Source organism: Candida jiufengensis, assembly GCF_024610255.1.
Source record: "Candida jiufengensis strain CBS 10846 chromosome Unknown scaffold10, whole genome shotgun sequence".
NCBI lineage: Eukaryota > Fungi > Ascomycota > Pichiomycetes > Serinales > Debaryomycetaceae > Lodderomyces > Lodderomyces jiufengensis.
In genome coordinates this window covers 111,452-137,133 of record NW_026261570.1, presented here as the reverse complement: position 1 = coordinate 137,133, position 25,682 = coordinate 111,452, and the positions used below count along the sequence as shown (strand labels likewise).

The 25,682-nt window shown below is 26.1% G+C and overlaps 9 protein-coding genes across 9 annotated transcripts; 5 read left to right on the top strand and 4 right to left on the bottom strand. All coding sequences in view use genetic code 12, as the record gives it.

The window, feature by feature from the left end:
• Positions 1 to 514: 514 nt before the first annotated feature.
• KGF54_005558 (uncharacterized protein) lies at positions 515 to 1,180 on the bottom strand (the record flags this gene model as incomplete). Its single annotated transcript, XM_051766368.1, has 1 exon — positions 515 to 1,180. One exon carries the CDS (start codon positions 1,178 to 1,180, stop codon positions 515 to 517), a length of 666 nt encoding a protein of 221 aa, XP_051617331.1.
• Positions 1,181 to 1,929: 749 nt separating this feature from the next.
• Positions 1,930 to 2,409, top strand: KGF54_005557 (uncharacterized protein; the record flags this gene model as incomplete). The annotated part of the gene is made up of 1 exon (XM_051766366.1): positions 1,930 to 2,409. The coding sequence occupies one exon, from the start codon at positions 1,930 to 1,932 to the stop codon at positions 2,407 to 2,409; it is 480 nt and encodes a 159-aa protein (XP_051617330.1).
• Positions 2,410 to 2,540: 131 nt separating this feature from the next.
• On the bottom strand, positions 2,541 to 3,941 carry ARG4 (argininosuccinate lyase; the record flags this gene model as incomplete). The annotated part of the gene is made up of 1 exon (XM_051766365.1): positions 2,541 to 3,941. One exon carries the CDS (start codon positions 3,939 to 3,941, stop codon positions 2,541 to 2,543), a length of 1,401 nt encoding a protein of 466 aa, XP_051617329.1.
• A 1,237-nt stretch (positions 3,942 to 5,178) lies between these two features.
• On the top strand, positions 5,179 to 7,737 carry PMT1 (dolichyl-phosphate-mannose-protein mannosyltransferase; the record flags this gene model as incomplete). The annotated part of the gene is made up of 1 exon (XM_051766364.1): positions 5,179 to 7,737. The coding sequence occupies one exon, from the start codon at positions 5,179 to 5,181 to the stop codon at positions 7,735 to 7,737; it is 2,559 nt and encodes an 852-aa protein (XP_051617328.1).
• A 2,516-nt stretch (positions 7,738 to 10,253) lies between these two features.
• KGF54_005554 (uncharacterized protein) lies at positions 10,254 to 11,105 on the top strand (the record flags this gene model as incomplete). The annotated part of the gene is made up of 1 exon (XM_051766363.1): positions 10,254 to 11,105. The coding sequence occupies one exon, from the start codon at positions 10,254 to 10,256 to the stop codon at positions 11,103 to 11,105; it is 852 nt and encodes a 283-aa protein (XP_051617327.1).
• Positions 11,106 to 14,460: 3,355 nt separating this feature from the next.
• KGF54_005553 (uncharacterized protein) lies at positions 14,461 to 15,291 on the top strand (the record flags this gene model as incomplete). Its single annotated transcript, XM_051766362.1, has 1 exon — positions 14,461 to 15,291. The coding sequence occupies one exon, from the start codon at positions 14,461 to 14,463 to the stop codon at positions 15,289 to 15,291; it is 831 nt and encodes a 276-aa protein (XP_051617326.1).
• A 102-nt stretch (positions 15,292 to 15,393) lies between these two features.
• ZCF29 (Zcf29p) lies at positions 15,394 to 18,405 on the bottom strand (the record flags this gene model as incomplete). The annotated part of the gene is made up of 1 exon (XM_051766361.1): positions 15,394 to 18,405. The coding sequence occupies one exon, from the start codon at positions 18,403 to 18,405 to the stop codon at positions 15,394 to 15,396; it is 3,012 nt and encodes a 1,003-aa protein (XP_051617325.1).
• A 3,181-nt stretch (positions 18,406 to 21,586) lies between these two features.
• KGF54_005551 (glucose-induced degradation complex subunit) lies at positions 21,587 to 23,563 on the top strand (the record flags this gene model as incomplete). Its single annotated transcript, XM_051766360.1, has 1 exon — positions 21,587 to 23,563. The coding sequence occupies one exon, from the start codon at positions 21,587 to 21,589 to the stop codon at positions 23,561 to 23,563; it is 1,977 nt and encodes a 658-aa protein (XP_051617324.1).
• Positions 23,564 to 23,718: 155 nt separating this feature from the next.
• PDI1 (protein disulfide isomerase) lies at positions 23,719 to 25,344 on the bottom strand (the record flags this gene model as incomplete). The annotated part of the gene is made up of 1 exon (XM_051766359.1): positions 23,719 to 25,344. The coding sequence occupies one exon, from the start codon at positions 25,342 to 25,344 to the stop codon at positions 23,719 to 23,721; it is 1,626 nt and encodes a 541-aa protein (XP_051617323.1).
• Between the last annotated feature and the right edge of the window lie 338 nt (positions 25,345 to 25,682).

The window sequence follows — 25,682 nt, the reverse complement described above, 5'->3', positions numbered from 1 at the left end:
ATTTTAATTGTGAATTTGTTATTCTTCAACTGATGATTCTATGAATTTATTAACACTAGTGAATAATTTTCAAATTGGCTTGTTTCGTCTCGAATGAAAGTTCAATGTATAACTTTTTAAATTTAGGACTTCAAGAGTTTTTCTAAATTTGTAATTATTCACATTTTTAATTATAACCATTGAATCTGTATTTGGTTATATTTGAACTTCAAGTTGAAGTTAAAACTTTTTGTTGAAGTAGACTCAGAAACACGTATGGAGTTGTTTTTATATAAGACTTATGTTAATGTATAATTGTATAAATTGTATTTTATTGAATACTGAAATTTGTAAACTATCTCAATTCTAAATAACGAGTTCCTTCAATTATTGTAGAGTTTTATAACCGTCGTAAGCCAGATAATACAATGGGACCTTACTAAGAGGCTTTAGAAAGTTATGTTAAATAGACCATCATATGATGTTAAAGAAAGGAATGAAAAATCTATTGAGGTTAGTATTTATTTACTAAATACTAACTACTATACAAGAACTTAAAATTACCAGCATCTAATTCTTGAAACGTATCATCTTGTTTATAATCTTCAAACCATTTATGATGTGGTTGAAAAGTCTCAATAAAATATTGTAATCCTCCTTTTATTAAATCATCATTTAATACATTGGGGTCCCGATTAATTTGATCTTGAAATAAATCAATGAATAGTTTAATGTGTCTTAAATCATCAAAACAAATGTCATTAGCTGTATTTATTAAACTTATCCAAAGTCTTGATTGAGGAATTTGATTATATTTTGAGTTAAGAAGTGTATGTATGACAATATATACGTCGTTTTTCTGACTTTCGAGGTATATTTGAGCACATAATAAACTTGAGAGTATACTCATTAGTATTTGCTCATGAAATATAATTATTAACTTGTCTGATATTGTTGAACTTCCAGAGTTATATGAATTTGATTCCAATGGTAGGTACTCATTAATTAATGATAAAATATCTAATTGTAGTTGAAATAATTGTTCATGTTTTTGATTTCCATTCACCTCTATAGTATCTTCTGGATTGGATAACGGAGGTAACTTAAATGAATCAAATTTTTTATTTATTGATGATGGTAAAGAATCCATAAAATATGTCATTATATTATCACTTATTAAAAAATTTAAATATGAAAACATTGTCATTATTGAAATATTTGATTTTAATTTATTATACCGAGAGTAGATATCTGATATTGTTGAAGTTTTGATTGTTTTTATACATATATGTAGTTGATCGATTGTTTTTAAATTATATATAATTTTCCCATGATCTAGTGTTTCCAAAATAAATTTAAGACTATCGTCTAATGTTGTTGGTTGATCACTCATAATTTCTTAATATTAACTATCTATTCATTATATTTAGTGGTTTATACGTATAACAGTTGAATAATAATTATCTATAATTAAAATGAAAAAGTGTCAAGTTTTAAATTTTTGCAACACCATAATTTAAAAGACGTGAATTTCAAATTTGTGTCGCGAAGTCAATATTTTGCACCCAAATTAGTTGTATAAAGATTAGGCTGAAAGATAAGCGTATTCTTATAAAGATTGCAATTTATGCATTTGATCTAGATCAGATTCCAATACAAATCGGATAAACTTGCTATAATGCAAGTTAAAGTAAAACTAAGAAAAAAATTAGAGATGTTTAAAATTCGACCTTCCAGAACCGTTAATGAAAATAACCGACCTAATTTATCTTAAATATATATCAATGTATTCTCGAGCATTAATTACTTTTTGGATTCATCTGGATCTACTAAAAGAAATTTTTCCAAAATGAAGCATTAACATACGTTTTGCAACCATATATAAATATATAAATGTATAGATCAGACAGTTTTGAAAAATAATTTTTTTGTAAGAATTCATCAAAACCAATGGAAACACCAAGCACAGAAAAAAGTGTTAATTATCATTATGGTCATCACCATAAGAGATCAGATTCTATAGATTTAGGTAGAAAAGGAAGTGTTGGTTCAATATATTCATTTCAACAACCACAAAGTGCAAATACAACACCACCAACTTCACCTCAAAATCAATACAAACCCAAGCCAAAAAGAGACGCCACAGAATTGGGGTTGGTACCTGAATTACCAGTTATAGACTTAGATAAAATCACAGAAGAATTTAAAAAAAATCAAAGAATATTATCACAAAAGGAAGTACATTGGTGTAATTTTTTAAAAGAAGTACCCATTGATCCAATTTCAAAACCTCATAATTCAGTCAAATTACCAAAAACTTCAGAAACGCTATTAGAAAAATTTAATTCAAATTATAATATTGAAGACCCACAATTGAAAAAAGAAAAAGCTATTAGAAAAGCGCTTAGTAAGTTTAGAATAAAAGATTAAAAGAGTCACCTTTGTATTTATATGTATATGTATAATTAAATAAACACCTTATGCATTAGGATAGTTCGGCTGAAGTAGTTTTCTAGAAAAATTCACCTGAAACCGTAAATATAAAATTTCGAGATTTCAATCTAGACTAATTGTGATTGTAAATTTTTTAATTGTTTTAATACTGCACTTTTAGCGGTACCTCCAATTGCGTCTCTTCTTTCAACACTAGTTTCAAAATCAAATGAATCCATAACATCTTTTTCAAATCTATTGTCAATTTTTTGGTATTGTTCAAATGATAATTTATCAATACCAGATAAATTTAACTCCTCTGCTTTTCTAACACATTCTCCAGAAATATGATGAGTTTCTCTAAACGGAACTCCTTTTCTAACTAAATAATCAGCTAAATCAGTCGCTAACATATCCATTGTTAAAGCATCTTTCATTTTAGTTTCATTAATTGATAAAGTACTTATAACACCGGTAGCTATTAATATTGAATGTTCAACGGTCGTCAAAGCATCAAACAAAGGTTCTTTATCTTCTTGCATATCTTTATTATAAGTTGATGGAATTGATTTAAGAGACATTAAAAATCCAGATAATCCACCAAATACTCTACCACTTTTACCTCGTAAAAGTTCCAAAGAGTCTGGGTTTTTCTTTTGAGGCATTAATGATGATCCAGTTGAATAAGCATCAGCTAATTTAATGAAACCAAATTCAGCAGTTGAATAAATAATTAAATCTTCAGCAAATCTAGATATATGATTCATAAATAAAGTACTCCAAAATAATGTTTCAACAACAAAATCTCTATCACTTACTGCAGTTAATGAATTACCAATAACACCTTGGAAACCTAAACCTTGGGCTAAAAATTCACGATCAATTCCATATGGATGTCCTGCTAATGCACCAGCTCCTAAAGGTGATTGATTTACTCTTTCTATAATTTGTTGTAATCTTTTATAATCTTCTGTAAAATAGGTAGCATATGAACTTAACCAATGTGACCATCTAATTGGTTGAGCTCTTTGTAAATGAGTATAACCAGGCATTAATACATTAATTTCATTTTCAGCTCTTTTTAAAATAGTTTCTATAAATGTTTTCAATTTCAAACTTAAATCCTTTAATGAATCACGTACAAAAATTCTCATATCGGTAGCAACTTGATCATTTCTTGATCTACCAGTGTGAACTTTTCCTGCAATGTTTTTACCAATAATTTCTCCTAATCTTCTTTCATTTGCTGTATGAATATCTTCATCACCTTCAACTTCTTTAAATGTACCATTTTCCCATTCTTTACGTATAACTTCTAATCCTTCATGAATTTTTGAAAGTTCATCATCTGTAATTAATCCAAGTTTATTTAATCCAGCTGTGTAAATTTTAGTACCTGTTAAATCTGGTGAATACATAATTTTGTCATATGATAAACTGGCATTGTATAAATCCATCAATGGGTCTGATTTACCAGTAAATCTACCACCCCATAATCTAGCTGGTTTATCAGTTTCACTTGTAGACATGATTCGATATTTGAGTCAATATATTATTTTTCAATGGGCGGTTAAAGAAATTTTCATTAAAAAATTACTAAATTGAGAATAACGATGGTAGTGCAATTAGAGTAAAAATATTGATTAGGTAAATTCCAGTAATGACTAACAATAAGATCACCTAGTAGAGAATAAATTGAGATTTGAACAATCTTCAATTATCAATGGAGTAGCTTTAGATTTAGTTCAAAGACTTATTATGGGAAATTCTTAAAAAGTTTCGTAAGGATAACAATCATTTGCACAAAAATATTCGCAAGTTTCAGTACTAAAAGCGTCAAACTCACCGATTAGTGAACAAGAAATTTTGACATTTTGTATTGCCATGTTACTCACAATAAAGTTATAATTATTTTCACTATTTTAATTACCTAAAGTTGATCAGGATGTTAATCATTTTACCAAATTTTGAGAAAAGGACCAAATATTAACTCTTGCAATGAGTATCAGCTTGAACAATCTTTTCGATAGCTTAATTTCAATTCACGATTAGATCAAAATTAACTTATAAGTTTCTGGTTGTGTTATCAAAATTTATCGAAAGGTCAATTCATAAAAGTTGACTGTATTTTGAAAATCTGAATTCAATATTTATGTGATTTTCTCGAGACGCGTTGAAGAGACTCAATCAACCCCATATATCAAGTCTAAGATTAGTTTGGCTCAAAGAGTTTGCTTTCCCAATCAGTAGTTTTTCAGTTATTTTTATAATATAAGTTCTTGCTGATATAGTTGTTTCAGATTATTACAATATTAACTGAATTTTGTGTTACGAAAATGGTCTAATTCGAACTTCGCAGTACAAACTAACTCTACCAAATGATGTTTTAAATTTTTGTGTCACTCGTCAATAATAAATCACGAATAAGGAAGCTGTAAGCTCAGTAATAGTCAGGCTAATGAGAAGTCATTTCGTCTAAAGAAGGTTTTATATGACCTCATGGTCTGTTTCATATTAGTAAGAGCTCCTTAGATCTACAGTTTAATTTACGAGATCTATTTGACCTTCTCTGTATCAAGAATTAAAAACTCTTAAAGTCGCGTTCTAAAATGAAAAAAAAAAGAATCTGATTTTATTTTTTCTTCGATCGATTTTTAAAAAGTGCGTTGTTAAATTTTTCAATTGTTAAGTTGTCTGATTTAAGTTTAATTAGAGTTGAATCTTCATTTCTTTGAAATTCAATTTAAATTTATATCAACCTCAATTATGGCTCCAACGAAGCTCAAAGCAGCAGCGTTAAAGCTGAAACAACAGGATGATATTTTCAATGTTGATCCATTAATTAATCCTGTTTTTAAAAAGGGAGAAATTAGAGAATATCTTATAACAAATCCTTCAGAAATTATATTAAAAAAGAGATCATTTGTTAAAAATGAATTATTTTTAGTTATAGCATTAGTAATTATTTCATTTTTTATAAGATTATCAAAATTATCAAATCCAGATTCAGTTGTATTTGATGAAGTTCATTTTGGAGGATTTGCAAGAAAATATATTTTACAAAGTTTTTTTATGGATGTTCATCCTCCATTAGCTAAAATGCTATATGCATTAATTGGTAAAATTGGTGGATTTAATGGAGGATTTGAATTTAAATCAATTGGTGATAGTTTTGTTGAAGGAGTACCTTATATATTTATGAGACAATTTCCTGCTTTACTTGGTTGTGGAACTGTCATTTTATGTTATTTAACTTTAAGACAAAGTGGAGTTAATCCAATAATATCATTTATTACATCACTTTTATTAATAATTGAAAATGCAAATGTTACAATTTCAAGATATATCTTGTTAGATTCTCCATTAATGTTTTTCATAGCTGCATCAATCTATGGATGGAAAAAATTTGAAAATCAAGTACCTTTCAGTTTTGGATGGTATAAATCTTTGGTAACTACTGGTATCGCATTAGGTTTAGCATTTAGTTCCAAATGGGTTGGTTTATTCACAATTGCTTGGGTTGGTGTACTTTGTATTTATCAATTATGGTTTTTAATTGGAGATTTATCAGTCAATGGTAAAAAAATTTGGGCTCATTTCTTTGCAAGAGGTACTATATTATTAGGTATACCATTGATAATTTATTTAATTTCATTTGCTATTCATTTTAATATTTTAAGTAAAGAAGGTGATGGAGGAGCATTTATGAGTTCTGCTTTTAGAGCTGGTTTAGAAGGAAATAAAATCCCAACTGATATTACATCTGAAGTTGGTTTAGGTTCAGTTATTACATTACGTCATATTGATACTCAAGGAGGTTATTTACATTCCCATGATCATTTTTATCCAACTGGTTCAAAACAACAACAAATTACTTTATATCCACATTTAGATTCAAATAATAAATGGTTAATTGAACCTTATAATGGAACTATATACAATGATACTTTTGTTCCTTTAATTAATGGTATGAAGATTAGATTAAAACATATTAATTCAGGTAGAAGATTACATTCTCATGATGAAAAACCACCAGTTAGTGAACGTGATTGGCAAAAAGAATGTTCATGTTATGGATATGAAGGTTTTGCAGGTGATGCAAATGATGATTGGATTGTTGAAATTGTACCTTATAGAACTAAAAAATCAAATGCAAAAGTATTTGTAAAAGCAATTGATACAATTTTTAGATTAAGACATGCAATGACTGGAAATTATTTATTTTCAAGTGAAGTTAAATTACCAGAATGGGGATTTGGTCAACAAGAAGTTACTGCTGCTTCTCAAGGTAAAAGACTTTTAACTCATTGGTATATTGAAACAAATGAAAATGAATATTTACCAATTGAACAAAAGACTATAGTCAATTATCCAAAATTATCATTTTGGTCAAAATTTATTGAATCTCATCAAAAAATGTGGAAAATTAATTCTGGTTTAACTGATCATCATCATTGGCAAAGTAATCCAACTGAATGGCCATTGTTGTTGAGAGGTATAAATTATTGGAGTAAAGATCATAGACAAATTTATTTATTAGGTAATGCTGTTACTTGGTGGGCTACTTCTTTAACAATTGCAACATTTGTGATATATGGAGTTTTCACAGTATTAAAATGGCATTTAGGTCAACCTTTATCAACCAATAAAGAAGTTTTTAATTTTAATCAACAAACTTTTTCATATATTTTGGGTTGGTTTTTACATTATTTCCCATTTTACATCATGAGTAGACAATTGTTTCTTCATCATTATTTACCAGCATTATATTTTGGAATATTAGCATTGGGTCATTTATTCCAAGTTTTCACAAATTATTTAGCTGGAGGTTCAAGATTTTTAAGACAAATTTCAATGAGTATAGTTGTTATATTTTTAGCAATTAGTACATTATTTTATGTCAATTATTCACCATTAATTTATGGAACACCATGGGTAAAATCAACATGTGAATTATCAAAACCATTCAAGTCTTGGGATTATGATTGTAATAACTTTTTAAGAAACATTGGTGAATATTCAAACGTTAGTGATGAAATTCCAAAAGCTTCAGCTGCTGAAGAACCACAATTGGAAGAAGCTAAACAAACTCCAAAAGCTGAACCAAAATTAGCAAAAGAAGAAAAACATATTGAAAGTCCACCAGTTGATCAAGAAGAAGCTCCTGTACAAGTTGTTGAACAATTGGCACCTCCTGAAGTTAAAGTTGAAACTCCAAAAGTTGAAGAACAACAAAAACAACATATTGAAAAACCTGTGCTTGAAGATATTCCATCAGAAGAAAAAAAAGAAGATGTAGAACCTAAAGTTGATGTCATTATGTAATTAAATAAATTTATATACATAAGTATTGGATTTTTGAAGCGTTTTTTAACTGCTATTATTGAATCACGGAAAGTTTGTCTCTGTATGTCGTTTTTCCATGAATGTAGGAAAACATAGTTTCATTTCTAAGCCTAAGTAGTGACGAGAGGGAAAAGTTAATTTGCATATTTTTATCTAAATTTCATTCATCTTTTGAAACCTAATAATTACAAAATTTGTTTCAGCTGACCACATAATCCTTGATCTTGACTTGATTCATTACTCAAAAGACATATATGATCCAATTGACTTTTAAAATATGAAAGAACAAAGTCTATATTCTCTCAACTTTTAAGGTCAAAATTAATCAGTACTGCAGTAAGGATGCAAAAAAGGTAGATAGATTGATTGTCGTAAATTTGATCTGAGTGTCAAATTTGTAAATGTTCTGTCAAAAACTTTTGCTGCTTTGGCTTAGATTTTTATGTAACTGCTTGTATGGGATAGATCACGAGTTAGCAGTAGAACTAATGATGACGGTGGTTATAGCGAAATAGTGGAGGATATGGAGGAAGAGATTTTGGAAGACCAACATATGATAACAGATGTCGAGTAAGTCTTGTAGAACACAATGATTCTTTGATGGTTGAATATAAAAGTTATAATAGTCTAATGAATGGTTTAACGCGCTAAATTTGAGGACTAATGAAATTATGTTTACGTATTAAGATTTTTTGAACGTCTTAGATAAGGCCTCTTCCACATTAAATCATTAACGAAAGTAATTTTGAGTCAAGTCAAGTCAATTGTTTTACTAATAGTCATTTAAGATCATTTCTTTTTCAATAAATTAAACATCACCGGATAATGACATAAGAAAAATGCAGACCTAGGGGTCAATCAACTAATAAACATAGATCCAACAGATTTAGTTCATTTAATAATAGACGTATTGATGGACAGCTCGCTTTCAATTAATTCACGTCAAACATGGTTATTAAATTTAAGGGTACCCTTTCCTGGTTTTAGTTGATGTGGTCTAACTCCTAAATTGGATCTCCCTATCTTAAAATTTAAGAATTTTTAATAAGATCTGAACTGTTATATTTGCCATTTTACAACTCATTATTCAAAACTTTAAAGTGGCGCTACTTGTTTTTAATACAAATTGCATAAGTTTCTGACAAATGGATAAGTCAATAAAGTAATAGAATGAAGAAAAAACTATCCAATAGGTATTTCAAACTATTCAATTATTCGAAGTTAAATCCGCGATTAGGTTATGACATGGCAAAGACATAAAGACATTTGTAAAGTTATTGTAAGGCAATGATACAGATATTAATTAAAGTTTTATTTATAACAGATTATAATAACGTATCAAAAGCAGAAGAGTATATGTCTTGGATCAATTTTTTCAAAATCATATCTCGTCTTTTTAACAGCAGGTTCAAGTACTTCAAATATGAAATTTGCAATTAAATGGCAGAATAATTGCTGAAATGGTTTTTGGAGCAGATGTTGAATTTGCTTGAGATTTAGGTACAGAAAGTATTTTATCTTTTTAAAAACTTAGCAGAATTAGTTGAATAAATAAGACATAGACAATTCGTAGATGGAGTTACAATCCCAAAAACATTAACAAATTGTTTTCAGTTCTAAATGAAGGACAATTTAGCAATCCAGAAGATTTCAACCCATTAATTGACTCCATAAAGTACCAAGGGAATTATTATTTTGTAAGAGATGAACTTTACTTATTTTTAGATGCTCCCACAAAGTTAGAAAATGTATTTGGTCATCATGGAGGTGATTCAGAAGATGTTAATCATTTACATAAATGGGTGAAAAAATGTGGTTGAGGTGTTGCTAATATGGGATTTTATTTCAAGTGATCGTTACATTGATGAATGTGCAGAAAATAATTGGAATGATGAACCTTCAAATTATTAGATTGTTAAATTTTGAGTTCTTTGTTAGTGGGTTTAACATACAATTCTCAAATTTTGAATGAGAATATTTTATGAAGGTACAGTTGATAAAAAATTTTGATTACAAGTCAGAATGCAATTGTTGAAGTCTTAGTCGTAAATTAGAAGAAGAAGTTGGTACATACCTGGGAGATTTAGAAACTTATGGATCTCACAAATATATGATTCAAAAGTTGTTGCAACATATGGGGAATTGATTATATTTTGATTTTAGTCGATACATTTAAGTTGCAAATCCTGATGCGGGACCGCTACCAACTACTACAATTTAGGGTCCGAATTTGCATCAATTGAGATACATACTAACGATCCACATACTTAAAGTTGAAGATAGCATTACAAAATAACAAAAATCACCAAGTATAAATTCACAAGATTTTCTCAAATCGATTTCAAAATTTATGTCACTTTTTTTTCTTTCTCACTAATAATAAATTTCACCTTTTCCACAACTTCACAGCATACTTCTTCTGACTGTGAGAGTTTATAAATTCAATCCACTTTATTATTATTAAATTCAAACTTTTTTCCAATTACTTATTAATTATGTCAATTTTCAAAAAAATTTCATTATTCCACCATTCAAAAAAATCAACTAAACCATCATCACCAGAATCATCATCAGTTACAGAATCATCATCAAGATCATCATCAACTGATAAAAAACACCATACTTTTTTTAGAAAAATATTCAAATCAAATAAAAAATCAAAGAAAACAGCTACGCCACCACAACAACAACATAATTTAGTTCAAACAACTGCACAAGAACAACAACCACCACCACCACCACCACAACAACAACAACAACAACAACAACAACAACAACAATTAATTGATTCAGCTTCAGAATTACCATCAAGTAGAGCATTAATATTATTTAGACCACCACCACCACAACAACAACAACATCAACATCAACATCAACAATTAGTATTGTTCCACCAAATTCAACCACAAACGACTCATAATTTTAGCATTGAAGTTATGGAGGTACATGAGGATGAATCTTTAGATGAAGTTGATATTATTCATCCAAATTTGATCTTTGATGAACAAGGGATTATAATTGAGATCAATCCCAATATTAATGAATTTGATTACACATATACGTTTGATGAAGAAAATTTAACATATGTAAGAAGAGAATTATCAATCGAAAGCTCAGTACCATTTGTCTTCAATGGACAGAACAACAGGTTTTTCTATGCAGATGTATCATATGCAAGTGTTGAAGGTGAATCATTTGATCAACATAACCATTTCCATTATATTGATGAATATCAAGAAGCTGAAGAAATAGAAATAATTAATACTTTCTCAAGGTTTAAAAAAGTCTTCTCAAAATTAAAAATGTATGTCAAAAAAAGAATCAAAGTATTGATGCAGATGCACTGATACTAAGGTGTTTAATAAAATTTAAATTTTATGGTTTTAGTTGTTGTACCTAATATTTTTGTTTACTTAAACACCAAAATTTTACAAAATTATAAAAAATCTAAAGGTGAATTTAAATATTTATGTGTTTTGTTGTTGAACATTCTTATTTACTTCACCACAAAAATCATATCTTGAAAATATCATTAATACTACTAATCAGTTGATTCTACATTATCACAAAAATATTCAAAATCAACTAAAAATCATTAATACTAATCAGTTGATTCTACATTATCATAAATATTCAATTCAATAAAATAATCATTAATACTAATCAGATGATTCTACATTACCACAATAATATTCAATCTAAAAAAGAATCATAAACACTAGTCAGTTGATTCTACATTATCATAAAAATTCAATTCAAAAATAAATCATTAATACTAATCAGTTGATTCTACATTATCACAATAATATTCAAAATAAAAAAAAATCATTAATACTAATCAGTTGATTCTACATTATCATAAAAATTCAATTCAAAAAATAAATCATTAATACTAATCAGATGATTCTACATTATCATAATAATATTCAATCTGAAAATCATTAATATTAATCAGTTGATTCAATATATAATTCATTTGATGCAGAAAAATCTGTATTAAAGTGTTTGATAAAATTTAAATAATATGGTCTTTGTTGTTGTACCTAATATTTTTATTTACTAAAACACCAAAATTTTACAAAATTATAAAAATTCTAATGGTGAATTTAAATATTAATGTGTTTTGTTGTTGAACATTCTTTATTTACTTCACCACAAAAATCATATCTTAAAAATATCAATAATACTAATCAGTTGATTCTACATTATCATAAAAATTCAATTCAAAAAATAAATCATTAATACTAATCAGATGATTCTACATTATCATAATAATATTCAATCTGAAAATCATTAATATTAATCAGTTGATTCAATATATAATTCATTTGATGCAGAAAAATCTGTATTAAAGTGTTTGATAAAATTTAAATAATATGGTCTTTGTTGTTGTACCTAATATTTTTATTTACTAAAACACCAAAATTTTACAAAATTATAAAAATTCTAATGGTGAATTTAAATATTAATGTGTTTTGATGTTGAATATTCTTATTTACTCACCACAAAAATTAAAACTTAAAAGTATCATTAATACTAATCAGTTGATTCTACATTATCACAAAAATATTCAAAATCAACTAAAAATCATTAATACTAATCAGTTGATTCTACATTATCATAAATATTCAATTCAATAAAATAATCATTAATACTAATCAGATGATTCTACATTACCACAATAATATTCAATCTAAAAAAGAATCATAAACACTAGTCAGTTGATTCTACATTATCATAAAAATTCAATTCAAAAATAAATCATTAATACTAATCAGTTGATTCTACATTATCATAAAAATATTCAATTCAAAAAAATATCATTAATACTAATCAGTTGATTCTACATTATCACAAAAATATTCAAATCGACTAAAAATTTCAATTGACTTCTTTTATTGCTTTCAAAATTAATTCATCATTATTGCAATTCAAATTACGAAATTAAAAATTAATATCAACAAATCAATTTTCCCAATCTACCACAACAAATCATAAATATATTAAATTCAACAATTCCAATTGGACTGGCCCCTCAATTAGTACAATTTTAATGTATTCACAAAAATCACCCTTTCAAATCACCAAAAATTATTTGTTTAATTCAATAATGCACAAAAAAATAATTGATTTATAACCAAATATTGCTATTTTATATTAAAGTAAAATATACTTTCAATTCCTTTAAACCTTATACTGTAGTGTTTATCTCTATCTCTATTCTCTAATAATGAGCTTGATACAATCTGCGAACAGAAATTATGGAACTCTACTACTGTTGCAAGCATTTCATGATTGCGTGACGTAACTTACTAGAGTGATTCATCAGATTTAATTCAAGATGAGTTATCGAGGAATGTGTATTTGAGAAAATTCATACATTAAGACTTCTTGACCAATTAATGCTAATATACCAATGAGAGTTTGAAGATTGTGTTTTACATGTGAAAAACTTCAGTAAAGTAAGACGGTTTAAAAGTAAAGTAGATTTATTTCAGTCATTCGTGATTGTAGTTAAAGTCGAACATAAATCACTTGTCATTCGTGTTAATGCTGTTGAAAATGATGAATTTAAACCACCAAATCTTGTTGCTCAGGAGCTGTCACTTTCAAAACAACCCTAGTTTAGAATTTTTGTATGTAAAAAGTAAACGTTTGATGAAGTCAAACTGGATTATATATTGCCCAAACCTGACATAATTGTACATATTAATATTTTCAACACTGTGACAACTAATTCAATATTAATACCTTTTGTTTTATTTGAAATTGAACCTTTCGCTATGATTGCAATAAACTTCTCATAACTATTACCTTTGCTGAACCTGATGCTATGTTACCTTGGTTGTAGAAGACTTTCCAAATTGTTTTCAAATTTGCTAAACCAGGATTTTAATCCTTTCCTCATAAACAGTAAAAAACCAATTTTGGAGCCAAAATCTAGCCCTTTTCTAGTAAATACTGTAACAACAAACTTGAAATATAATCTCGCTTTAGCTATGCTCTAATAGCTTTTGAAAACAACATATTTTTCACATCGAAAGAATTCAAACTCGTGACATTTAAAAACCCCATCTTCTACAACTCGATATATACATTTCAGGTAAGTGAGACCATATACCATGAGTGTGCCTGACTTCGTTGTCCTTCTAGTAGAATGATTGATCTCTAGTTGTTTTTATGAATTTGCAAATTGTAAAATCTTAACATTTAAATCTGCAATTTTTACAACCAAAGTTTTAAAAAACAGGGAAAGCCTAATCTTTTGATCGTTAAAATCTATAATTGGGCCCATCATGAAAACATAAAATTGATAAAGAAGCTTGACATTCTGAAACATAATTTAAGTTAATTTATGATAAATTTGATATCATATTCAATTATAATGAATTCAACCAAATATAATCGCATCTAGTAACATAACTAACAACAAATTAATACATATTAATAAATAACATAACTTTACTTTATACCAACTAATTAATCAAATAGTTGCACTTTTATAAACCAGTAACTTATTAGTTATATCACAAACAAAATCTATAGTAAAATATTTTAAATATATTGAATTAAAATTAAAAATTAAATTAATTTAAATTTATATAAGAACGAATAAATATTACACAAAATCCTATCTTCGACTTAAATTATTTCCAGACCTGAAACAAAATTACAGATACACCATTAAACTCAAATTATCAAATGACAATCGAAATAAAATCTTCAGCCATAAATGATGATTCATTAGATATAAAAGATATAATTGAGGAAATACTACAACAAAAACCATATTTTGATAAAATAATCGTACTATCAAACACCACAACCAACAATTTAAAATTCCCCAAATCAAGTTATTCAACAACTACTTCAACAAATGTATATAATTATATAAATTCAAGATTTAACAAAAAAGATTCATTTTTAGAAATAATACCACTAGAAGAAGTTAATTTATTGCCGATTTTACAAAATAAATTAACTCTATATACATCATTTTCAAATAGGCTAGTGTTTCATTTAAATCAAAGTACTTTCCAAAATTTACCAAGTTTGAAAAGTAATGGAATAAAAGTACAAAAATTTAAACATAATTCAATTGGTCATGGATCAAATAATCATATACTGTATCAATATAAGATAACAATAGATTTTGAATCTCCAGAAACAGAGTATATCTTGAAAGTTGTATTTCCCCACGTTGCATTTATTAAAGATTATCACTACAATGATGTAGAATGTTCACCTACGAAAAATTTGGCTAATTTACCTGATTTGGATAATTTGGAAAATTTAATGTTTCGTGGTGAACCAGAGGAGATATTGGATATGTATGAAGAATTAACATTAGCTATTAATGGAGACTTAAATCTACCAAAGTCAATTACACGATACACTTTGGAAAATGTATATTCGAAATTTTGGAGTCTAAATTTCACGGATTGGGAAGTTATAAGTTTCCAAAGATCAGATATTCATGTACTTTACATAGTACATGATGAAAGATATTATATTTTAAAAATCACGAAGTAGTGAAAAAAAAAAATTTATAATATATATTATATATATACAGATTAAAATATAAATATCACATTTCCTATATACACGCGTTCAACTCTTGTAAAAAAGTTATATTTAAAAATCTTTTAATAATTCATCAAGTGGGAAATTTTCAAACATATCTTTATCATTAAAATAATTATTAAAATCAACTTGAAATTGTTGTTGTTGTTGATTAGCAAAAGGACCAGCCTGTTGTTGTTGTTGTTGTTGGGGGAAATTAAAATTGGGAGGACTAAATGATAAATTATTCATATAAGTTGGAGTACTTGGGTTTATTATTGAATTCATTGTATTACCTATTGGATCTTGAAATTTTAAATTAAAATTATTATCATTTTTGAGGTTCATCATTTGTAACCATATACTATCTACTTGATCATTTGGTTTTTGATATTCATTATCTGATGAAGTTGATGAACTTATTGAATTTTTCTTTAATGGTGGTGGTTGTTCAAATAAATTATTATTTGGTTCTTGTTGTTGTTGTTTATGTTGTTTTTTCAATTTATGAACTTTTTTTATAGAAGTTTCAAAAATATGTTCTAATTGTCCCAACATATCTATATCTAATACTTGAGAATGGAAAATTGGTGAATAATTTGCAAAAAATTCATCATTGAAAGAAGACCTAAGGAAATTTTGAGCTTTTGTAACTCTCCATGCATAATAATATCTATGTGATAATCTACCAATTCCATCTCTAAAAATATCAAGACTTTTTGAAGTCATATCTACTAAATTTAATAATTTTTGAAAATGTAATTTATAATTATTATCATTACCATCTTGTGATCTTAATTTTGTTATATGATTATATGTCTTTTCACAATTTCTAACCCAAAATTTTAATCTTAAATATATTGCAGTTAATACAATGACTGATTTATGAGCAGCTGTTAAAAAACTTGGTGTGGCAACTAAATCAACTGCACTTTTAAACATATTCTTCTTGTGAGTGATACATTCAACGAAAAATGGCATAATCTCGTATACTATAATGACTACCATCTTCTTCAAGTAAAAATATTGAAGTTGTAAATTGTTTCTTTTTTCATAAAAATTGTATAAAAATAAATAAATTGTAACCAAAAAAAAATTACTGGTAAAATAAATCTTTAATTTAATAGTGGATGGCATTAAATCTTTAGTTGAAACTTGGTCTGGATCATTATAATTAGTAGCAATATTTTGATATTTTTCTTTAAAATGATTTTCCAAATAATTTAATCTATTTGATAATTCACCCATATTTATTGAATTTTTAACAGCAAAAAATAAATCAAAAGTTTCAGACATTGGTTCATAAACATTATCAAATTTTGGGAAACAACCACAAGCAACTTTTTCAACTTCAACATCTAATACATTTTCATTACCTGGTCTATAATATGGTGGTTTTGTATCAAATGAAGTAAATCTTACTGCACATGGAGTACCATCAGCCATTGCATTATTCATATCTTGAATTAATAAATAATACCAAATTTTCCTACCTAAATTATTTAATTTATCATCATTATGTGCATCTTTAAATTTATTTGGTTCTCTATGTAAACCAATTGACATAGCCATTTGAACTAATGTTGCATTAAATACTTGAGCATCACCTCCATCAATTCCATCACCAGCTTCAGGTGCATAATAATTATATAATCTTGTTAATAAAGCTAATTGTAATAAAGTTAAATTACAACCTCGATAAATATTAAATTGATCTAAACATAATTTTGCAACATCAATGACATCAAGATTTATTGGATTGTTTAATAAAAATTTAATTTGTTGCTTTGTTGGATCATTTGTTTGAAAATTTATTTCATTGATGGTTGAATCTTGTGAAAATAATGATATATAACTAAACCTAAGAATGATAAGAAGCACTCCCAATGTTGCAAAATCTAATTTTTTTTCAATCTTTACAACCACATCAATATCTTGATAATCTTCCAATCCAATTAAATGTTGCAAGTCTTCTTTTAATACCATTTCATCAATAATTGGCATAGCAACGTATAAATGACTAAAAAACCTCTTGAATAACATCCATATAACTTTTTGTTTTGGTAATACCAACCTAATTTTCTCAACTAATTCAACTTCAGTATCTAATCCACCTTTATAAAAAGATAAACCGAGAGATAAAGCTTTTTCATTAATTTTCTCTTGACTTAACACAAATTTTGATTTTGTAACAGGTTTAAAATCTTTAAATGGTTTTAAATCATTATTCCCTTCATCGTCATATGCCTTTTCAGAAAAATCTTTATCAACTTGAGCAGATTGATCAGTAATTTGAAACCCATGAACAAATCCTCTTTCTTTCATTTGCTTTTTAAGATTACCCATTTCAACCCAAACTGAACTTATAGCAGCATCAATTTTTAACATAGTTACCCAAGATAATGGACCATAATTTTTCTTTCGAAAAGGTTCTTTTTCATGAGTTGGATTATACCCATCAAAAAAACTAAATAAATCATTTTCTGATTCGTATGGATTGTAGCCTAATAATGAATCTGTATCAACAAGGGTTAATAAAGTACTTCTTGGTGAATAACTAATATTGGGACTACTTTGATTTGATATTGAATTACCTAATAAATGTGGTGAAGTTGTAGTTATTTGTTGTTGATTATGAAATTTATTTTCTAAATCTTGTAATTTTTGTTTTAAAAATGATAATTCATCATGAACTTGTGATGGTGGTGGTATTGTTGGGTGAGGTTGTTCTTCTATTGTATATTGTTGATTTGTAAATAAATTCCCATTTTCATTTGAATTTGTAGTTGTTCTTGATAATGATGAAAAAACTGATCCAATACTTCCATTTTTACTATTTATAGTACTCATTGTAGAGTTACTTGAATTTCTATGTAAATATTCAGGACCATTACTTAATGAATTTGTTAAAGATTGGTTGTCTGACGAAGTTGAAGTTGTAGTTGGTTCTATATCTGAATAAACACATTGAGTTTGTTTATACTTTACACAATTCAGGCAAAATGGTTTAGCTAAATCACATTTGACTTTCCTCTTCTTGCAAAACGTACAAACTTTAGTAGATCTAGCTCTAATTTTACCCATAAAAGTAATTGGTAATAATTTTATATAATTTAATTGAAAAATTTAAATTTCTAATAATTTTTTTAATCAATTCACATCAATGACACCCCAATCTCTTCAATAATACTTCAATTGACCTTTCTTCAATTCCTTTTATCTAAAATATTTTAATATTAAAGTTTTATGTTTCAAACTTTAAATAAATAAATAATGATTAAATTTGTAATTAGTAATTAATAAATATAAAATTTAGCGATTTAGAAATTAATAATATAAATTCCCTCGTGTCTTTGGAAATTTAACTTGTGGGAATAAGTGAAGTTAATAAATGAATATTAATTAATGGATATATATATCAATTGAAGTTAAACCTATAAGTATATATTAAATATAAAATTGAATGGCAAATTGATTCATATTTATATTCTTTTAATTTAGAGAATTAATTTTATTACTATTAAGTTTTTTAATTCTATTTCTTTGTTTTAATTTATTTATTTTTATTCTTTATACTATTATTATTACGTAATCATTTATATTTACGCTTATATAATTTATTATGTAATACATTAATAATAATAATATTTTATATACGGCTAAGTATTTTATTCTATTATATATTAAGAATATACAGAGAATACTAGTCTATATGATTTAATTGTTATTTAATTTACAAAGAAAAAAACCAATCAATCAAGTAGATTTTTAATCAAGAAGATTGAATTGTTAATTCGATTGAGTAAACAAATTCATTTTTCCTACTCCTCAATTGAGTGATCTATAAGATCTTTGAATATTTTCACAAGATCTAAAAATGTTATTAATTACGAACTTTATTTTTTGAAGTTTTCACTTATTATTAAGAATTTGCAATTATAATATTTAAAAAATGCCGTTTTTTTTAATTGTTTCAGTTTATGATCAGTGGTAAAAACTTTAATTTAATTATTATAAGTAGTAAGTAGTCATTTACGTGGTTAATATACTCGGTTTTATTTCCCCATGAAGAATGAATGTTGAAAAATCGAGATCAATAAACTCAGAAGATCAATTAAATCTTTTAAGTTTATTAATAGCGGAATCTTGAAAAAATTAATGACCAATGTTAATATTAAAATATCTAATAATAAAACAATAGAGATATTTTTAAATTTATAGATTTTAATTACCAAGGTTTTAAAGATTTATGAAATAAACCTCAATTATAACACACACTTTTTGATTGACGTAATAATCTTAATATTTGAAGTATAGGAGTAAATTCAAAAAGTAGGTTAACTTATATTATTAATTATTGTATTAAAGTAGAAAGATAGATAGTTACACATCTACATTATTACAATTATGTAGAGTGGTTAGATAATAAAATGTAATTTTTAGTATATGTATAATTTATTATTATTATTATTATTTTATATTTGGTATATAATTCTAAAAATAGTCCATTCGGCATTTTTTTTTTTTTTTTCATTTTTTGAATTCCATACCTTACTTTATTTAATTATAATCTTATTTTTTTATTGATAGAATAGATCAATTAAAACATGTGCTCACTTCTTTGTTACCAAAGCTTCAGCCTCTCATAATTGATTTTTAGTTGAAGTTTATCAATCAATTAAATACTGTGAGTTTTTCGCTTATAAAATTTATTTATCTATTCCGAGATCAAAACTTAATAAGTTAAGAAAAATTACAATTTTATTCATTTCAAAACCCTTTAAAGCTACACATGTTAAGGGGTAAAATAACACTCGTGCTCATATATTTCAAGATTGATAAGGTTAGTAGTTAAAAATGACTGAATTAAATGGAACACGTAAACAAACATTGATGGTTCATAACTTTTTACTGCAAGTTTAAATGGTCTAGAAGTAAAGAAATTAGTAATGATTCTTCATAATAAGCCTTTTCAAAACGTATTTTTAGTTCAGAACCGAGTCTTCAATATTAAGGTTTCTCCTATAATTCTTTTTGATTGACTGGCTCGAACTTTTAAATCAATATTGATTGATTAAGTATCAAATATTAATGTTTAATATGCACTAATGGTTAAAATAATAAATGCACGCAAAGATCTTCAATAATTTGAATATTCGATTTAAAGAATTAAAAAGTAAATAAACATTAGTCATTCAAAATTAGTAATAGAACAATACATAAATTAAACTAATAAACTTTAATCTATATCTGGTTTATAAAAATTTACTCGCTAGATTACAAATATTTCGTTTAAAGTCAAACCGAAGAAAGTTGTTTTCGAAAATCGGATTGAGAGGCATCGGCCGTTCTAAAAGACTTTCGTTTCTATGTTCGCGATAGCCTCTTTTTAACTTTCTAATTAATTGATAAACGAAATTATACTTTACATGTTAATAAATTTAAGTTTAGATTGAAAATCAATGTTTTGCAATACATTATTGATTATTGAGTTTCTTTTTGCTACAAATAAAAGTAGTCATTTCCACAATTTCCAAACTTAAAAATACAAATTCTCCGAGATTTGTTACTTAGTAGTGACTCAAATTATCCAAATGGACTCTTGAACAATTAATATGTAGCTGAAAAATTACGGGACAAAATGGGATCAATCTTACTTGAATTGAATATATTGTTTATTGTTTCAACTTTTTTTTTATTCCTTAATTCTCCTTAATTGTTCCGTTTCCTAATTTAGTAGTAATTACGAAAAACCATAATTCTGTATAGAAAAATAATTATTCCAATTAAAAACCCAATTTATTAAACGGCTATGTATCTTAAAATAGATTGTACATTATAAAGTAGTTTTCAAACTCAATGAAAACGAAGTTGCATAAATCATGACCATCTATTTCATTAATAGTTCATTCGATTTAATATTTACAGTTACAAAGATTTCACGATAATTTTACGGTTCTTGAAATGGTGGAATTATCGGTGCTTTTATATATCTCAAATTTACAATTGATTGATTTCATATTTTGATTGAAAGTGCTTTCAGCTTTGAATTTCGTAATTTAAGTTGTTGTAAAATTATTTGGTTGCAATTGTTTACTCATTTAATCTAATGTTTAATTGAAATCTCAATAATCTATGTGAGCCGCACTACTTACCCTTTTTGTGATTATCTCACAATTTACTAACTTTTTTATCTTTACAACACAAAATACTAAATATAATGATAAATCAATAGTTTAGAGGGATTAATTGTACCAAATTAAAGATGTCATCTAATGAATTTCAAATTCAAGTCATTATTAAATCATTACAACAATTGGGTTATAATCAAGTAGCAATAGATTTATTAAATCAATATCGTATAAATTCACAACAAGAAATAAAACTGGAAATTCCAAATTTATTAAATTGGTTTCATCATTTAATTAGAACAAATCAATATCAAAAAATTGATGATTATTTAATTAATTTAAAAAATTATGAAGAATTTATAAATATAACAAACTATTCAGGAAATGATTCTAAGTCAATAATTTCAATGGTTTTATATTTGGTAAGAAGATTTAATTTTTATGAAAATAGTCAAAAATTAGGTGAATTATCATATATTTCCAATAATTTATTACCATTAATCAATCAAATTAATAAAACTGAACTTTCAGGGGTATTTGATCAATCTATAATTGATCAATTGAATTATGAAGAAGAATCACAAATATTATTAAAAACTAATACATCAATAAATAAATGGTTTTTTAATTTAACTACAAACTCAAATTTAGAAGAAATTCAGGATTTAATATTTGGGAAATTATTTAAATATTCTGAAATTTTATTTAATTCACCAACTTCAATACCTTTATTATCTACAATAATAGATCAATCAACAAAATATCAACAATCTCAATCACCATTATATTTACCACCAAGAAATAAAAATGATAAAAAAAAAAATTCACAAATAAATTTTAATGCAACAAGATTATTACATACATTAACTAATCATTTAGATGAGGTTTGGTATTTAAAATTTTCACCACTGGGGAAATATTTAGTAACTGGATCTCATGATGGTAGATTAATATTATATGATGTTTATGATAATTTTAATTTAATCAAGATATTAGAACCAACTAATGCTGCTGATTCTACTGCATTTGTACCATTTTCTACAGAACCATCTAGTGGGAAATCAAAAGCAGTTATATACTGTACTTGGGATCCAAAAGAACAATATTTAGTAAGTTGTTGTTTAGATACAGTAATTAGAGTTTGGTCAATTGGAGAAATTCATAAAAAAAGATATACAAGATCAGAATCATCAACAAATTCTTTAAATAATGAATTAAAATTAATTACAAGTTTTACATTAGGACAAGATGTTAAAACTTGGTCAGTTGAATTTTTACCAATTAAAGATCCACAAAATTATGTACCACAATTTATAGTTGGATCACCAGATAAAGTATTAAAAATTTATGATATTAATGGAATTGAAATATTTGATTTTTATGCTAATTTAGAAGATGATGATTTTAATAATGATGAAGTAGCAATTGAGGAACAACAACCACAAGAAGAACTACCAGAAGAACAAGAACAAAAAGATGATATATCAATGAAAGATGTAGAAGATCAACAACTGTCCAAAAGACATCATCATTCAAAACCAATAGAAAATCCTTTCAGTCGTATAAATGATTTAGCAATAACTCCCAATGGTAAAATATTAGTAACTGTAAATAATGAAAAACAAATTTTATTTTTTAAAATCCCTGATTTTTTCAATGAAGAATCAATAACTATAAAATTAGCATCATTAAAATTAAATGGTAAATTAACAAGTTGTTCAATTTCATCAAATGGTAAATATATTTTAATAAATTCAGCTCCCGAGGAATTACAAGTATGGGATATATCACCATTATATACTCAAAACCCACCAATATTATATAGGAAATTTTTAGGTCATTCACAATCATCTTTCATTGTTCGTAGTTCATTTGGTTATTTAAATGAATATTCACAAGAAGAAGAAATTATATTAAGTGGAGCAGATGATGGGTTTGTATATTTTTGGAAATTAAATACTGGTCAATTAGTAACTAGAATAAAAGCTCATGATGAATTATGTAATGCTGTTGATTGGAATTTAAATGGGAATTATGTTAAAGGTTGTGATTATGGGAAAATTTGGGGGAGTGTTGGTGATGATAAATTAGTTAAAATTTGGGGTGTTTAATTTGATTTAGTTTTTTAATGTATGAAATTTTGGAAATAAAGTAATTTGAATTAGTTCTACAGCTTGTTCTACAATTTCGCATTTTTTTACTTAATATATATATATGTGATTTTATTTTTAGTTTTATTTAACCTATATTTTCAACTAACGAACACCTATAATTCATCATGTTCAACTTCTTCACCTTCTTCAACAACTTCTTCAACTTTATTCTTTACTTCATCTTTTGAATTTTGTAATTTTTCTTGTAATTCAGTCCCATTAATTTTTAAGGAACCGTGTTCTTTAACGAATTCAATTAATGAATTTAATTCTCTTTGACCTTGGAAAACAATTGGTTTTCTAATACCTGTTTTTTCATCTAATTCACCATTTGCTGGAAACATTAATAAAGTAGGATAACCTTCAATTTCAAATGGTACATCAACATCATTTAAAGTATGATCAATATCAGCAATTAAAACATCACCATCTTTATTTGATTGATAAATTTCTGCCAATTCTGACCAAGTTGGAGCTAATTTTTTACAATGACCACACCATGGAGCATAAAATTTAACAAAAATATCTTTATCTAATTTATTTAAAATTTCATTATAATTATTAGCAACTAATTTAACAACTGGATTTGATTTGATTTCTTCTTCAGTTGGTAATGGTTCTGATTTTATAATTGGTTTTAATTTATTTGCAAAAAAATCCTCAACAAATTCAGTTATTGTTTCAATTGAAGGACCTTCTGGATTTTCTTTTTGATTAATACCATATTTTTTATTTTCTCCAATATTTTGTATAGCAAATAATGGTACAATATCAGGATCCATACTTATTGCTTCTGCATGTCTACCAAATAAATTAGCATCTAAACCAACAAAATTTAATTTACCTCTATATTTTTTACCTAATTTACTTAAATCATTAGCAATAGATTCTCTTTGTTCTGGAGTTTTATAAAAATAATAAGCAATTGGTAATGGTGATGCCATATATTTCATATAAGTATCTCTATCCATATCACCAAAATATGGTAATGATTCAACATTAATAAATTCAGTTAATTTTTCTAAATCTGCTTCACCTTGATATTTAATACTTTCTAAAATTTCACCAGGATGAACTACCAAGTAAGTAGCTTTTTTCAAATCAATATTTAATTTTGATGCTAATTGTTTCAAATAATCTTTCCCAACTTCAATAAATGTATAATCATTTCTTTTTGTACTTGCAATTTTATCAAAAATATCATCAACTACTCCATCAACTTTCAAAATAAAAGGTTTAGTTTGTTCACCAACTAATTTTTCTAAATCATCCCAACTAGTTGGAATTTGTACAGAAGGTAAAGATTGTTTAATCATATAATCAGCAATTCCTTTATGTTCTCTTGGACCTTGATAATCTTCAGCACCTTTTGAATCACCATTTCTAATAACTTTTAAAGTTGGATACCCTTTAATTTCATGTTCCATACAAATTGATTCATCTTCAGTACAATCAATTTGAGCTAATTTAATATTTGGATGAGTTTCATTTAATAAATCGGCAGCTTGAGAAAATTCAGGACCCAACATTTTACAATATCCACACCATGGTGCAAAAAATTCAGTTAAAATTAAAGGATTTTCTTCTAAAAATGTTGTAAAATTTTCAGTTGTTAATTTTACAACTGCTGAATTTGGATCAGCTGTTGCTTCACCATCTGTTGGTCCACTTGCGTTGGTTATTGAAACAACTGCTAATAATGTTGCTAATATATTTGTTGAATATTTCCAAAACTGCATTATTTAATTAATGAATTGTTGTTATTAATAATTGGTTGTTAATTCAATTGAAATTTAATAAAATTAAAAAAAAAAGTGTAATAAGTAATTAACAATTGAAAATTGAAAAATTAAATTTCGTTTGGTATTTAATTTATTAATATTAAAGATCTAATTATTTATTATGTATGTATTAATAATAATCTTAACTTACATATTATATAAAAAAGGGTATGGTAGTGTAATCATTACCAATTATTTGACACGGTGTTAATTAATTAATTAATTATGTATAGAATATTGATAGAATATGTAAGACATTTAAAATTAGTTTTAGACAATAAGAACTAAATTGATAG